Source organism: Emys orbicularis, chromosome 18 (genome assembly GCF_028017835.1).
Source record: "Emys orbicularis isolate rEmyOrb1 chromosome 18, rEmyOrb1.hap1, whole genome shotgun sequence".
NCBI lineage: Eukaryota > Metazoa > Chordata > Testudines > Emydidae > Emys > Emys orbicularis.
Window position 1 is genome coordinate 25,462,187 of NC_088700.1, and position 16,140 is coordinate 25,478,326.

A 16,140-nucleotide genomic window follows, 5' to 3' on the forward strand; every position below is an offset into this window, starting at 1 on the left:
ATGCAGTTAGTCACCTAATGGGATTTTCAAAAGTGCCTAAGCCCCTAACTCCTATTGAAATCAAGGGGAGTTCATAAGAACACAAGAACGGCCACACTGGGTCAGACCAAAGGTCCATCTAGCCCAGTATCCTGTCTTCCGGCAGTGGCCAATGGCAGGTGCCCCAGAGGGAATGAACAGAACAGGTAATTATCAAGTGATCCATCCCCTGTCACCCATTCCCAGCTTCTGGCAAACAGACTAGGGACACCATCCCTGCCCATAATAGCCATTGATGGACCTATCCTCCATGAATTTATCTAGTTCTTTTTTTAACCCTGTTATAGTCTTGGCCTTCACAACATCCTCTGGCAAGGAGTTCCACAAATTGACTGTGAGTTGTGTGAAAAAATTTAAGTTAGGCACTTAAATGCTTTTGAAAAAAATCCCACTAGGTGCCTATCAGCATCTTTAGGTGGCTAAATACCTTGAAAACTCCAGCCTCAGGGGGTAGTGGCTCCCACTCCTCATGTGATATAGGGCCTAGTTTAAATCTTGCTGTAGGGTCAGTTATGTTCCGTGGGTGCCCACCCCTCAAGTCTCCATTTAACAGGGTGTCTAAGGCCTCTCATTAGTGGAGGGTGCGAGGTGCTGAAGCCCTGGCCATCTGCTCCTGCTGAATGGCTCCTACCACAGGATGTATATGAGCAAGCCGACGAGGCAGAAAGCCAGAGTCAGGACAATGAAGAAAATGGCAGCGGCCCAGAGCCCGTACTGCTGCCCTTTCACTTGCTCCGGAACCTCCGCCGGGATCATGTTGGTGAGGTTCAGCATGTAGCCCAGGGTCCAGCCAATGTCCGTGTTTGCTGCCTGCCCAAGGAAAGAGCACCCTGGTATTAAGGGGATGACCAGTCCCCAAGAGGTGTGAGCTACTAATAGGGAGGGATAGCTCAGTGGTTTGAGCATTGGCTTGCTAAACCCAGCATTGTGAGTTCAATCCTTGAGGGGGCCACTTAGAGATCTGGGGCAAAAATCTGTCTGGGGATTAGTCCTGCTTTGAGCAGGGGGTGGGACTAGATGTTCCCTTCCAACCCAGATAGTCTATGATTCAATTCCCACAGGGAGATGGGGATGCCCAGATTCCTGACCTGCATTGTGCATAGTATGCTGCCTGAGCATCACTGGCATGGGCACAAGGAACAAAGGCTGTCCTTGCTCTGCAGAACACAGACTGTGGCAGCAAAACACCTTCCCAGCCCTTGGCTTCCAAACCCTGCCATGGGGCACAGGGGAGTCTGGACCCTCTTTCTCATCATTGTGGGTCCTCATCATAAAATCACCTCATGATTTTTGCCACAACTGTGCACAGTCCATCAGCCCTCGCTGAAATGCAGCAGGCACCCAGAATCGCAGGACTGAGGTGCACTGGCAGAGCTGTGGGCTGGAAGAGCAGGAGCATAGTCACTGCAGTGCATCGTTAAGGCTGGAGAGGAGCAGGCATGGACTAGCAGGGGTGGCAGCCATGCCCTTCGGCCCCAGAGGTGAGAGCACTTGCGCCACCAACTGAGCCATGCTGACTCCAAGCAGGTTGACGTGCGATTCTTCCTCCTAGCCTCTGCACTCGGACTCTCGCTTACCTTCATCTGGAACTTGATGCTGCTCCAGCTGGTTTGGTTGAATTTGTAGGCATCGAGCAGGAGCACCAGGATGTAGTTGGCGTTGGCACAGTACTCTCGCAGCCACTGATCTTTCTCTTTGGGGTAGCTGGATTTCAACTGGGGGTAAACAATCAGCACAGGGGAGAGAAGGGACATGAACACCAGCAGCGTGACAGGAGCTCTGAGCCTACAGCAGGGGCAGACTGTGTCCTGGCAGCTCCCTGACAGTCTGAGGTGTGGAGGGAGGGATTGATGGCCCACATCTCTCCAGGGTACAGAGACAGGTGCTTGCTCATGGACCAGGCAGGTATTTCCTAGCTCATCAAATGAGCTGTGATCGAGCAACTGGGCTGGCTGCCCCACCCCAATGTTAATCATGTACAACATGGCCATGACCTCATTCTCTGTCCCCAGCGGGACCAATGTCCAGTCTGCCTCTGCACTGTCCTGCTCTCCCCAGCCAGGGGGCTGTGCGCCCACCCCAACAACACCCGCCCTTCTGTAGGCTGGATCTGCGCTGAGAGCGTCCCTGCGCGCCAGGCCAGACGGGGGGTTGTACAGCACAGCAGCTGGGTACATGCGACCTCGGCAGTGAAAATTCCTCTGGTGCTGACTGGCTGTTCCCACTCCTCGGCCCTGTGTGGGAGTAACATTGGTCATCCTGGGGAAGCTGCAGGACGTTTTCTGCAGGAGGGAGATGGTGCTTTGGGTAGTTTTGTCCCCTCCCCTTGATTTAAATTAATCACTCAGGACCATTTCACTCCCGATGGTGGCCAGCTGGGAGCCCATCAGCATGGCTTCTGGCTGCCACAAAGGGTACCACGGAATGACAGGATGCGCTGCCTCCCACCAGAGTGGGAGCGTGCTGCATCCACAGGGCTTCAGGCTCCTGCCAGCCTGGGGAGAGCGGCTGGGCCTAGGAACTGAGCCTGCACCCCTGTGGGCAGCTCAGAGCAGAGATCACTAGCCCTCTGACTATTCCCAGGGCATTGAGCTTGGTGATACCACCTACCCCTTCAATAACCCTGGCCTGCCTTGTGCTGTGGGGCCTCCCCTGGGAGAGTTCCCTTCCCCCTCCCCTCTTAGGACCCTTTGCTTTGCAATCCCCCCTGCCTGTTCCCTTGTAGCCTCCATCCCCCCTCACAGCACGTACGTCTGTCCAGTTTCTCGCACAGAACTTCTGGACAGTGTCCTCGACAACGGCCAGGGGCTGCCCACTGGTCAGGTTGAGGAAGCTGAAGGTGTAGTAAAAGGCAGAGAAGGCCTGAAAAGCAAGAGACCAATAGGTCAATAGGAGGCCTGAGCATGGGCTCCATTGTTGGCTTGACTTTGAGGAATATGATCTTGTGCATAAAGTACCAGCCTGCAAACTGTGCTCTAGCTCTTCTCCCTTTTACCAGCTCCGGGAAATCCAGTCTAGGGTTGCCACCTTTCTCATGGCTGGTAACCAGACCCCTGAGGCCCCGCCCCCTTCTCTGTTCCTTCTCCCGCGGCTCCTTCCCCATCACAGGCTCCTCTCCCTCCCAGCCCCGGAGGTGCCACGTCTGAGGTACATCTCCCACACATCCTAGGGGTAAATAAGCACAATGTGCACACCCATGGGGGGATTTTCATTTACACACACACGGAGATTTGCTTCATTAGCAAACCCGTTCTGGGGAGCATGGGAAGGGAGCTCCCCCTTTTGCACATACAGCTGGGGTGAAAGGGAGGACTGCTCGCTATATTTACATGGATGCTCCAATTGGGGGACAGCGTCCCCTTATTTGCACTGGTACCTAAGAGAGAAGAAGGGAGTGTGCCCAGAGGGAGTGTGGAAGGAAGAGAAACAGGTGCTCCCCCATTTGCAGAACACCTGCCTGAGAGAAGAAGAGGAGAGCACTTCCCCCCACTTGTTGCACACCCACCCACTTCCCGCACCCTGTCAAATTCCAGACTCAGAAACTTTCCAAACTTTCCCCAGTTGGGCGGTCAGGAGTGGGTGGGACAGGGAGAGCTGTAGGCTGTGATTGTTTTGGCGGGCAGGGTGCAGGTCTGTGATTGGCTGGGCTCTGTCCCCCTCCTCCTGAGGGTGGCGAGCGTTCACTGGGTAAGCGTCTGTCTGTGAGTTAAATTCAAATCGGCAGTGAGCGACTAGGGCTGCCACCGTGGAAAACAGATTAAAAAAACGGACATTGGGGCTCGTGAAATGGCACCTGACACACAACATAAGAACATAAGAATGGCCCTACTGGGTCAGAGCAAAGGTCCATCTAGCCCAGTATCCTGTCTTCCGACAGTGACCAGTGCCAGATGCCCCAGAGGGAATGAATAGAACAGGAAATCATCAAGTGATCCATCCCCTGTCACCCATTCCCAGCTTCTGGCAAACAGAGGCTAGGGACATCATTCCTGTCCATCCTGGCTAATAGCCATTGATGGACCTATCCTCCATGAATTTATCTAGTTCTTTTTTGAGCCCTGTTATTTTGGCCTTCCTAATTGTATTTTTACATTTCATTTGCCAGTGTTTATGCACCTTTCTATTTTCCTCACTAGGATTTAACTTCCACTTTTTACAGGATGCCTTTTTGCCTCTCACTGCTTCTTTTACTTTGTTGTTTAGCCACGGTGGCTCTTTTTTGGTTCTCTTACTATGTTTTTTAATTTGGGCTATACATTTAAGTTAAGCCTCTATTATGATGTCTTTAAAAAGTTCCCATGCAGCTTCAGAGATTTCACATTTGGTGCTGTACCCTTTAATTTCTGTTTAACTAACCTCATTTTTGTGTAGTTCCCCTTTCTGAAATTAAATGCTACAGTGTTGGGCTGCTGTGGTGTTTTTCCTGCCACAGGGATATTAAATTTAATTATATTATGGTCACTATTACCAAGCGATCCAGCTATATTCATCTCTTGGACCAGATCCTGTGCTCCACTTAGGACTAAATCAAGAATTGTCTCTCCTCTGGTGGGTTCCAGGACCAGCTGCTCCAAGAAGCAGTCATTTAAGATGTCAAGAAACTTTATCTCTGCATCCCGCCCTGAGGTGACATGTACCCAGTCACTATGGGGATAATTGAAATCCCCCATTATTATTATTGAGTTTTTTATTTTAATAGCCTCTCTAATCTCCTTGAGTATTTCACAGTCACGATCACCATCCTGGTCAGGTGGTCAGTAATATATCCCTACCGCTATATTCTTATTATTAGAGCATGGAATTACTATCCATAGAGATTCTATGGTACAGTTTGATTGATTTACAATTTTTACTTCATTTGATTCTATGCTTTCTGTCACATATAATGCCACTTCCCCACCAGCACAACCTGTTCTGTCCTTCCGATATATTTTGTACCCTGGTATTACTGTATCCCATTAATTATCCTCATTCCACCAAGTTTCTGTGATGCCTGTTATATCAATATCCTCATTTAATACGAGGTTCACCCATTTTATTATTTAGTCTTCTAGCATTGGTATATAAGCACTTTAAAACTTGTCTCCTTTTAGCTGTCTGTCATTATACAATGTAATTGAATGGGACTCTTTTTTATTGGATTGTTTCTGATCAGACCCTGCCTGTATTTTATCATTTTCCATCCTCTCGTCCTCACTAGGACATAGAGATTCTCTATTAATAGATCCTCCCCTAAGGGATGTCTGAACCACGTGCTCCTTTGCACCTGTCGGCTTTCACCCAGCCCTTAGTTTAAAAACTGCTCTACAACCTTTTGAATATTAAGTGCCAGCAATCTGGTTCCATTTTGGTTTAGGTGGAGCCCATCCCTCCTGTATAGGCTCCTCCCTTTCCCAAAAGTTTCCCCAGTTCCTAATAAATCTAAACCCCTCCTCCCTACACCATCGTCTCATCCACGCAGTGAGACCCTGCAGCTCTGCCTGCCTCCCTGGCCTTGTCTCGCAGTCTATGGGGACTGATCTGTTTAGATTTGCTTTCTTTCTTTATGTATAACTGTGAAGATAATGTATGTGGATTAGAAAATAGCCATGTTGTGTTTTAAAATCAAAGTTATTAGTTATTATGTTTCTTTATAAGATTTTATAAAGTAGGCACTTAATTAAGTTAATTCCTTTTGTTCCTTTTGGGACTTGAATGTGGGGAGATTGACCCTGTGCAATCTCCTGGCTGAAAATCCTTAGAGGCTGAATTCTGGGTCTCCAGCTGCTTTTCTTTGTGAATTGGGGTTTTTTAGGCACTGGAGAAAGGCAATGAAGTGAACTCTAGCCCACCCAAAGGTTACACAAAAACCCACAAACTGGCAATTTTGATTCAGAAATTTGCAGTGCCTCATGGGAATTGTAGTTCAGGTACCTCATCCCCTTTCTCCTCCATGGGCTGTGCAACTCAGCCAGCCTACACCTCCATGGGACTCCATGATGCACCAGCAAGATGGGGAGATGATGGGATGGGAAATGTTAGTTCAGACAGAGAGCCCAGCCTCGACAGGAGAATGGGGCATGAGGCACCCGAACTATAATTTGCATGTCGCAGCAGCAGCTCCGGAGGATGTGGTTTAATGGTGGCCAAGCCAAATGAAATATTTAAATTTGCTTCCACAAACTGAAACAAGACCTGTCATTGAGATCAACAATTCTCAAAACAAACAAACAAACAAACAAACAAACAAACAAACAAACAAACAAACAAACAAACAAAAGCCTCAAAAAAACAAACAAGCTCTGGGAGTTTTTAATACACAGTTTTAAAATTTTCCCTGGAAAGCTCTTCTCCCTTCCATTTTCCTACCACTGCTAGTGAAGGGCCACCCTGGGCCAGGTCACCAGTCCATTCTGAAAAGCACTATGATTTCTGTTTTGCAATACATATTCCCTCTCTGTGCTGGCACATAGGAAGCTGCATTCCCTTTGCTCAGGGCAGCAGCCAGCCTGGGCTGGGCTGGTTTGGGTTTGCTGCATCTGAGTTCGGGGCTTCAGCTCAGTCCTGGGCAATTAGGGGCTGTGAGGGAGGCATGTTCAGCCTCTCTGAAGGGGCACAAAGGGGCACCCAAAGAGAACAAGGGTTTAGAGATTGTTCAGAAGAGGGGTCAGAGAGGATTTGCCTTACAAAGAATTCCCCGTTGACCGGGGGCTGGTAGATCCCATCGAATGTGCAGAGCTGACTCTGGCCGCATGCCGTGAAGTTGAAGATCTGTTTGATGGCCATACGGCACTCGGTGGCATTCCCTGTGCCCACCAGCGTGGCGTTCCAGGAGGCTTGGGACGGGGTCTGTGCATGAGAGGCAGTGCAGGGCATGCTGTGAATGGAAGCTGCTGTGGTAGTTTCCTGGTATCCTTCAGGGTAGCAGGGATGGTTAACAGAGCCCTGGACCTTCATGTTCTGGGAACAGTGAAATCACATGGTCATTCATAGAGTGAAGACTCATTCCTATCCCCTGCCCTCATTAAACATGATGGGGCATCCCAGCCTGAGGGCAGGAATGTACTGGGAGTCAGACAGGACTGGCAGGCAGCTCAGTGAGAGATTTTCCTTTTAAGGCCACTGGCCCAGCTGCTGGGGCTTCTTACTATGGAGTTGTATTATCATCAGATTGATTGTTGGCTTTGTCAGACCCAGACCTATCTGTGCATCTGCAGCCCCCTGCTCTCCCTCTCATGCGAGCCTCTTGCGGCTCTGGATGCATGCTGAGCTGCATGGGAGAAGAGTGCAGGGGCTCCTAGTGGCTACAGGTGTTGCCAAGCCTCGGAGACCCAGCAGCCTCCCCAACTCATCTGGCAAAGTGCAATTCAGATCCTTCGGCATTGCACACAAACCCTCATGGCCATGTGGCCTCTAAGGTGAGCGTGATGTGATCCCCACTGAATCTCTATAAAGCAGGAGGCTGAATGGTGGACAATGCTAGAGTCTCTGAACCCTGGCAGTGTCTGCAGCCTTGACAAGCCCCCCGCCCTGGCCCTAGCTCAGGGTCCCCACAGCACATAGGTACCTCTGTAGCCATGACTGGAGATGGCATCTCCTCCTCCTCCCTTGTACATCTCAGAAGGGCAGCATCAGTCAACCCCTCCTGTTCTCCCCACTGTTCCTGCCTTACAAGGCCTCCATCAGCCAAGCCCCTGCTTCTCTCCTCGCCTCCCAGGGATACCTTGAAAAATTTCCCAGCTTCAAGCCTCTGCTCCCCTCCTCTCCCCCATGCTCCTCCCAAGGCCTGCTTTATACCAGATGCTGCTCCTCATGACCCCCCCCGGCCCCGCGGAGCCTGCTGCAGGTGCTAAGCCCCCTCTGATGCTGCTCCCTGTGCTCCCATTTGCATTTAATAGAAACAAAATCCTATTGATAGAATGAGGATAGAGTCAAACTGCCACCAAACGTTCTCTCACTTCTGTTATTTTCAGGATCAGCTGTTTCAGCGCCTGATTCTGTCCATAGCAGAGATAGCTGTGTGTGTAGATAGTGTAGGTAAACCCATAGAGCCTGAACTTAGAGGCTTTTGTCTGGTCGGTAATTGGACCAATGGGGATAAAGCTGATTTGGGTTGATGCTCCTCCGAGGTCCAGTGCACCCAGGATCTTGGCTGACTGAGGATGGATCCAGTCACGTTGTTTGGGAGAGTACTGCCAAGACAAAACAGGGATCACATGGAGAGACAGTCCAGTCTTGAGTTATTCCTATGGGATGCGAGCTGTATAAGAACCGGTATAAAAACAAATTGAATTGAATCAAATAGAATAAAACAGAAGGGGTTAACTGCACTGCAAAAGTCACCTGCCTACAGAATCTGAAAATATAGCCTCTGAAAACTCTTGGAACTGAAATTTGATCTGGTTTCACCCAGGAGTGACCCTTGATTTCCTTTTAGTGTTTAACAGGGAAACTTATTTATAATTTTTCCTTCTCTTTCATCTGTAGGCTTAATAATGGCAGGTTTGTTTGTGTCTGTGTCATCTGATACTGTCTCTGGGATAACTGCGGTTCTGAGGTGTCAATAGCTCATTGGTCATGGGGTTTTTAAACTATAACATCATCTGAGAATGATATTGCATCATACTGGAATACTGGGAGCTGGCTGGCTTGGGGGTTGATACTCTAATAGGATAAGGAACCTTTCACCCAGGGCCGGCTCCAGGCACCAGCTTAACAAGCAGGTGTTTGGGGCGGCCAAGGGAGAGGGGCGGCATGTGCGGCAATTTGGGGGCGGCAGGTCCCTCACTCCCTCTAGGAGCAAAGGATCTGCCGCCGAACTGCCGCCGCCGATCGCGGCTCCCCCCCCCCCCAATTGCCGCCGCCGATCGTAATTGCGATCGCGGCTTTTTTTTTTTTTTTTTGCTTGGGGCGGCAGAAATGCTGGAGCCGGCCCTGCTTTCACCCCTATGTTACTAGCAGTAACCAGTCTGAAAGCTGTCACCATCTGACTGCTGCTTAGTGTGGTAGCCTCCATACAAAGTTAGATAGTTTCTATCCAGTCCTTCCTGGGCATTATCATTGTGGGCTGCTGTCAATCCAGTACCTTTCATCAGCCTGAATTAACTTACACATTTAAGAATCTAAAATAATAATAGCAGAGATGGGTGTTTCCATCTCCCATTAGCCACACCTTGGTGAAGGAGTCCAGCAGATAGTTGATGGTGATCCAGCCATAGGCTCCTTCCTCTTCCCCTGTAATGATCCGAGCCCCGTGGAAATTCACAGGATACTGTTGTATGGTCTTAGCGACTTCATTCAAGACCTGGTCTGCAGCTGACTTGTTTTCCATGCTAAAGGGTGTGCAAAGGGAAAGAGTCACCAAAACAATGGAATCAACAGCACTGAGAAAATGCAAGGACATTCTATTTCATAGACTTTGGATTTTTGCAGCAAACATTCCACACTGCAGGAGATTGGTAGTTTTACACGTCTCTTTCTGCTAACTAAACCCAAACTGCATTTTTGTCTTGATTTGGAATCACGTAGATAAAAGCAAGGTAAAAATAACACTGCTCTCCTTCTTTCATGGAACATCACCCCAGGTTCTGTATATTTGTTTCATACCATCTGTCTTTATTTGCTTTAAGTATTTCATAGATTTGTAGATTTTAAGACCAGAAGGAATCATTATGCTCTAGTGTGACCTCCTGCATAGCACAGATCCTAGAATTCCTGCATCAAGCCCAGGAACTGCAGCTGAACTAGAGTGTCTCTTTTGGAAGACATGCGCCTTGGTTTGAAGACTCCAAGTGATGGGAAATTCATAGCTGCCAAGGCCAGAAGGGACCATTGTGCTCATCTAGTTGGACCTCCCGCACAGCACAGGCCACAGAACCTCACCCACCCACTCCTGTGATAGACCCCTAACCCCTGGCTGAGTTACGGACATCCTCAAATCATGATTTAAAACTTCAACCTATAGTTATAGTCTAACCTGCTATAACACAGGACATAGAACTTTCCTGAAAAGCTTCCTAGGCCATATCTTTTAGAGACACATCCAGTCTTGATTTAAAAACGTGTAAGTTATCAGCTTTGCTGAATTGTCCACAAAGTGTCAGAGCTAAACCAAGGTGCCTCACAGCAGCAGACACTTGTTCCCCATTTTGAACCTAGATTTTGTGACAAAGTAATGGAGCAAAGAAAGTACCATAGACAACAACAGGACTATTACTAGGGTGCTGTCCATCTGAGGGGGAACTCATTAAAGGCTGTAATTACACTGTCTAGTCCCAGACAAAATCTTTAAAGACAGCAAACTCATTGTAACTTTGTAGTTATAAAAGACTGTGGGAGAACGGATGTTCCCGTGGTTAGAGTGCTAGCCTTTGACTTAGGAGACCTCTGTTCATTTTCCTGCTCCACCACAGCAGCAGTCCTGTGTTACTTTGGGCACGTCACTTAGTTGCTCTGGGCTTACCCCCTCCATCTGTATAGTGGGGGTAATAGCATGGTCCTGCCTCGTGAGGACAAATACATTAAAGATTGTGCTGTGCTCACACACAGTACAGTACTAGGGACCATGTATGTAATTCCAAATTAAGGATGATGCTTTGAAAGTAACAATTCAAAGTTTAGGTTCCACAAAATCCTCTATCCCGCCCTCACCCCCCCCCCCCCACCTGCAGGGCCGGCTCCAGGCATCAGTGAAGGAAGCAGGTGCTTGGGGCGGCCAATGGAAAGGGGCAGCACGTCTGGGTCTTCAGTGGCGGGTCCCTCAGTCCCTCTCTTCCTCTTAGAGCTGCCACCGAAGAATGAAGCAGCACAATTGAGCAGCTGCCAAAGTGCCGCCGATCGGCTTTATCTTTTTTTTTTTCCCCACTTTGCTGCTTGGGGCGGCAAAAAAGCTGGAGCCGGCCCTGACTACCTGGAGTCTGTTCAGCAAGAGAGACTACATGTGGATGGGTGGTATCATTAACAGTGAACTTCTCCCTCCCACTGCCACATCCAGGGCCAGAGGCCCAAGGGCTCAGCATCCCCAGTCAGGGCCAAGTTTTCTGGAGAGCTCGGCACCCAGCATGCACCCAGTGTGCTGAGCTCTACTGAGGATCTGGTCTCTTTCTTAGGTGCTAGAATGGGAGCTAAGGGTGCCTGTGAGTGCTGAGCCAGCTGTAGCCATACTGGGCTGGGGGGTGTTGTGTCACCACAGACAGCCTTTTGTTTACCCCAGAGACCCTGTGTTATTACCTCAGCAGCCTCATGCCTGCTGTAGCTCCAAGGTATACTGGTACCTCCCTCTGTCTCTCATCAGGAATGACCTTCAGGGCGTCCTCTAGACAGCTCCGGAGGGACACACCAGCTTTGGGAGGGTCATTGGCGTAGCTCGATATGCCAGGTCCTGGAACATAGTTATGTTGATAAGAGTGACTGGGGATGGGGCAGGGTACAATGAGAGGACGTAAGGGGCTGAGGCCTGGTACCTCATGGGGGTGTGATGGGTAACCTGCTTGTGAATCCCTCAGTAACCACGTCACTCAACTCTCTGCTTTGCCTCCTGAAGCATGATCATTAGGTGGAAGGAGCCAGGTGGCATGCAGGCTGTGCTGTAGTGGGCAGTCTCTCACTCCAGGCCAGGAGACAGGGACCGCCTTCATGTTGGCACTAGGCAGCACAGGCTGGGTTATTCTGAAAGCCAGGCATCCAGGCAGAATCACAGGGTCTGCTTGTGTCCAGAAGCCTCAATAATGAATCCTCTTTATTTCCATTACAGACTAGCCCTGGCTCCCCTCTACTGAGAGGTAAGATCACAGGAGGCCATAATGTGCCTTTATGGCACACTTCTGTGCTGCAGGGGCCACCTGTAACCTTTCAGTGCTTCTCACCATGCCAGCACAGTACCCAAACCTGTGGTCAAAACTCCTACATAGGAAGCTCACTGCAGAGATACAGGCCGCAGAGTCCCAGCTCAGCAGAGGCATCTGCGTTCATTGGCCCTCATTGCAGCCATTTGTTCGTGGAGACCGAAAGAGGAATCGGGCCCAGAAAAAAAAAGCAGAGATACTGGAGTGTTTCAACCTCCCCAAAATAATACAGGATAAGTTTAGCAACAGGTGAGCAAGCAAAGACTCCAGGGCCCAGCCCTGCCTGCTAACGGGAAGCCTGGGATTTCTGCTTGGCTCAGCCTACCTTTCCAGCACCACTCAAAAACTGACATCAGGGAGATCTCATTATTGCCCAGTGAGAGTCCCTCCTGCAGGGAAGTGGGGAAAGCCCTGCAGCAGCAGATTAGCTCTGCTCTACCAATTACGTTCTGGCACAAGATCTCATGTCATGTTGCCCAGGGGACTGGTGGAGTGGTGCAGTGAAAGCTGTTTTGAAGTTGTAAGCGATCACTTTTAGTCCTCAGGGGGTTTCCTGGTCCTGCTTGCAGGTTAGGGGGCTCTGTAAGGAAGTGTGCAATTTGACTCTTCAGCAGTCTGTCTTCAAACACCCAGCCTACAGCGAGGTGGAGTGAGATGTGTTTGCCTTAGGGAACAGGCTGCTTTATTCGCTCTTGTTCTGGGGTTTTTGTGTGTTATTGTTCTGAATTCTAAGAAATAAAGTAGTGTTATATTTAGGGCTGTCAAGCAATTAAAAAAATTAATCGTGATTAATTGTGTGATTAATCGCACTGTTAATAATAGAATATCATTTATTTAAATATTTTTGGATGTTTTTTACATTTTCAAATATATTGATTTCAATTACAACACAGAATAAAAAGTGTACAGTGCTCACTTTATATTTATTTTTGATTACAAGTATTTGCACTGTAAAAAAACAAAAATAGTATTTTTCAGTTCATCTAATACAAGTACTGTAGTGCAATCTCTTTATCATGAAAGTTGAACTTACAAATGTAGAATTATGTACAAAAAAACTGCATTCAAAAATAAAACAATGTAAAATTTTAGAGCCTGCAAGTCCACTCAGTCCTACTTTTTATTCACCCAATCACTAAGACAAAGAGGTTTGTTTACATTTGCAGGAGAAAATGCTGCCTGCTTCTTGTTTACAATGTCAAGTGAAAGTGAGAACAGGTGTTCGCATGGCACTGTTGTAGCCGGTGTCGCAAGATATTTACGTGCCAGATGCGCGAAAGATTCATATGTCCCTTCATGCTTCAACCACCAATCCAGCGGACATATGTCCATGCTGACGACTGGTTCTGCTCAATAACAATCCAAAGCAGTGCAGACCAAAGCATGTTCATTTTCATCATATGAGTCAGATCTCACTAGCAGAAGGTTGATTTATTCTTTTGGTAGTTTGGTTTCTGTATTTTCCGCATTGGAGCGTTGCTCTTTTAAGACTTCTGAAAGCATGCTCCACACCTCGTCCCTCTCAGATTTTGGAAGGCACTTCAGATTCTTAAACCTTGGTTCGGTTAGAAATCTCACATTGGTATCTTCTTTGTGTTTTGTGAAATCTACAGTGGAAATGTTCTTAAAATGTGCTGGGTCATCATCCAAGACCGCTATAACATGAAATATATGGCAGAATGCGGGTAAAACAGAGCAGGGGACATACAATTCTCTTCCAAGGAGTTCAGTCACAAATTTAATTAACGCATTATTTTTTTAACGAGTATCATCATCATGGACGCATGTCCTCTGGAATGGCGGCCGAAGCATGAAGGGCCATACGATTGTTTAACATATCTGTCACGTAAATACCTTGCAACGCCGGCTACAAAAGTGCCATGCGAATGCCTGTTCTCACTTTCTGGTGACATTGTAAATAAGAAGCGGGCAGCATTATCCCCTGTAAATGTAAACAAACTTATTTGTCTTAGCGATTGGCTGAACAAGAAGTAGGACTGAGTGGACTTGTAGGCTCTGAAGTTTTAGATTGTTTTGTTTTTGAGTGCAGTTATGTAACAAAAAAAAATCTACATTTATAAGTTGCACTTTCACGACAAAGAGGTTGCACTATAGTACTTGTATGAGGTGAATTGAAAAATACTGTTTCTTTTGTTTATCTTTTTACAGTGCAAATATTTGTAATAAAAAATAATATACACTGATTTCAATTACAACACAGAATACAATGTATATGAAAATGTAGAAAAGCATCCAAAATATTTAATAAATTTCAATTGGGATTCTATTGTTTAACAATGCAATTAAAATAGATTAATTGCGATTAATTTTTTTAATCATGATTAATTTTTTTGAGTTAATCTCGTGAGTTACCTGTGACTAATCGACAGCTCTAGTTACATTGTAACCTTCCAGCAAGAGCATTTTAACTGCTCTGTGTGTGTGTGCCATGAACATAAAAGCTGGCAGGGTTCCTTCACCACAGTTGTTGCAGTGAGCGCTGGCAGGTTCGGGGGAGACTCTGGAAAGCCATATCTTCATTCCCAGTGAGGAGCAAGACTGGAAGCCAGGGATTCCTCCCTATCTTTTCCCTCAAGGGTAGTGGCAATGTTCATATCTCCTGCTCAGCCAGAGCAGAGGAGGAAAGGGAGGTGATTACCCTCTTGGAATGCAGAACTCAGTGATAATTCCTGCATTCCAAGGGGGTTGTCACAGTGTACCTTGCCTCTGGTGGTACACTATAGTGCACTCTATCACTATAAGAGGAGTGAAAACCTATGCAGATGCCATGATGCCACCCTGAGCTTCCACTCACAATAGATGGAGGGTCACTAGAGGTGGGTTCTGTTGTCCCTCCCATTATAAGTGAATCCAGACAAGGGGTGAGGGATAAGCGCTGTGGACTCATCTCTCCATGCAGTGTCACTTCTATGACTGAGTTGCCTGTGTCTATAGACAACTGTGGCTAGCTGTGATGCACCCCAAAGTGCTGAGATTTTGGAGGCTGCCCTGAAAAGTTCCCCCCAAAACCCAAGGTCAGGTTGATTTGCTGTGGCCAGAGGCTGTGCATGGTGCCAGGGAGCAACTGGAAACAGGAATCCCTTGACTTCAGGCAACCTAGATGCAGCAACTCTTGCTATAACCACTGTGCTTCCCCAGTGTCAGTAGGGCACGATCGTCTTCTGTAGAAGAGACTTGACCACCAGACTCTTACACTTCATCCAACATTTCCACCACCTAGGTGCCCTGCTGCATAAGAAATCTCAGAGGAGCTCTGAACCCATGGTGTTTCCCTCACAGCGGGGCAGGAATACTGACCTTGGACATTACAGGATAACGTCTGGCTGACCACTCCGGTGTCATTCGTTTTGTCAGATGTCCATTGGTAGACGAACAGAGAGGTGTGGGATGAGCCTGCATCGAACACCATCCCGTACTGGAAGGCATAACCAAAACATGATGGGTCTGGTAAGCCAGAGCAGAAACTGGGGCCTTCCATCCCCCTGCACTAACGTTTGCTCAGGGGCTGAATAGGTCAGTGAGAGTTAGAGACATGTGCTTCTGCTCCTTAGCCGAATGGGCCCTCTGATGTCATAGAATCATAGAATATTAGGGTTGGAAGGGACCTCAGGAGGTCATCTAGTCCAACCCGCTGCTCAAAGCAGGACCAACCCCAACTAAATCATCCCAGCCATTTGTCAAGCTGGGCCTTAAAAACCTTAAAACCTGTGCCTCAGTTGAAGGTAAAGTAGAAACAGGCTGGTCCCTTGAGCATGTTGCCTCAGCTAATGTACACTGGCTAACTCCACTGAAGTCAATCGGTTTCCAGCCCTGCCCCTGCAGTCCACAGACTGATGATAATTTACACCATCAGCGCAACTGCATTTTCTTTGTTGCAGTTTTACTGATCTTTTATTTTCTTTGTTGGTTTAATGTTCGTCAGTGTGGTTCAAAGATGCCATATTGACAGCCCAGGGCCTGAAGAGCTCACCCCCAGAATACAGGCTACGATGATGTAAGCTTCCTCCCTTCCATGTGCCGCAGCCCTGTACATGTCTGGGGGTTGAGGGAAGGTCAGTCACTGCACTGCTCATTGGGAACATGCATATGTGCACTGAGACCAGAATCCAGAATTTCTTCTCAGCAATCCATCTTTCCCTCAGTGACTGCACCAACAATTCCATCATGCAGCATTTTCAACATCACAAACTCAGATCTGTGCAATCTTATGTCTGTGGCATCTACAGAGGCTCTGACGTGTTACAGGACTTTGCTGTAG

General features: G+C 47.9%; 1 protein-coding gene across 1 annotated transcript in view; it reads right to left on the reverse strand.

Annotated features, from left to right (window-relative positions):
• Positions 1-666: 666 nt before the first annotated feature.
• LOC135891196 (ectonucleoside triphosphate diphosphohydrolase 8-like) overlaps positions 667-16,140 on the reverse strand; it is a 50,984-nt gene continuing 35,510 nt past the window's right edge. Inside the window, exons 3-10 of the mRNA XM_065418685.1 lie at positions 15,180-15,297; positions 11,248-11,398; positions 9,191-9,350; positions 7,977-8,210; positions 6,706-6,978; positions 2,791-2,901; positions 1,617-1,754; positions 667-849 (exon numbers count right to left, since the gene is read on the reverse strand). Of these exons, the coding sequence (XP_065274757.1) occupies positions 667-849; positions 1,617-1,754; positions 2,791-2,901; positions 6,706-6,978; positions 7,977-8,210; positions 9,191-9,350; positions 11,248-11,398; positions 15,180-15,297 (1,368 nt within the window). The remainder of the gene's footprint in view (positions 850-1,616; positions 1,755-2,790; positions 2,902-6,705; positions 6,979-7,976; positions 8,211-9,190; positions 9,351-11,247; positions 11,399-15,179; positions 15,298-16,140) is intronic.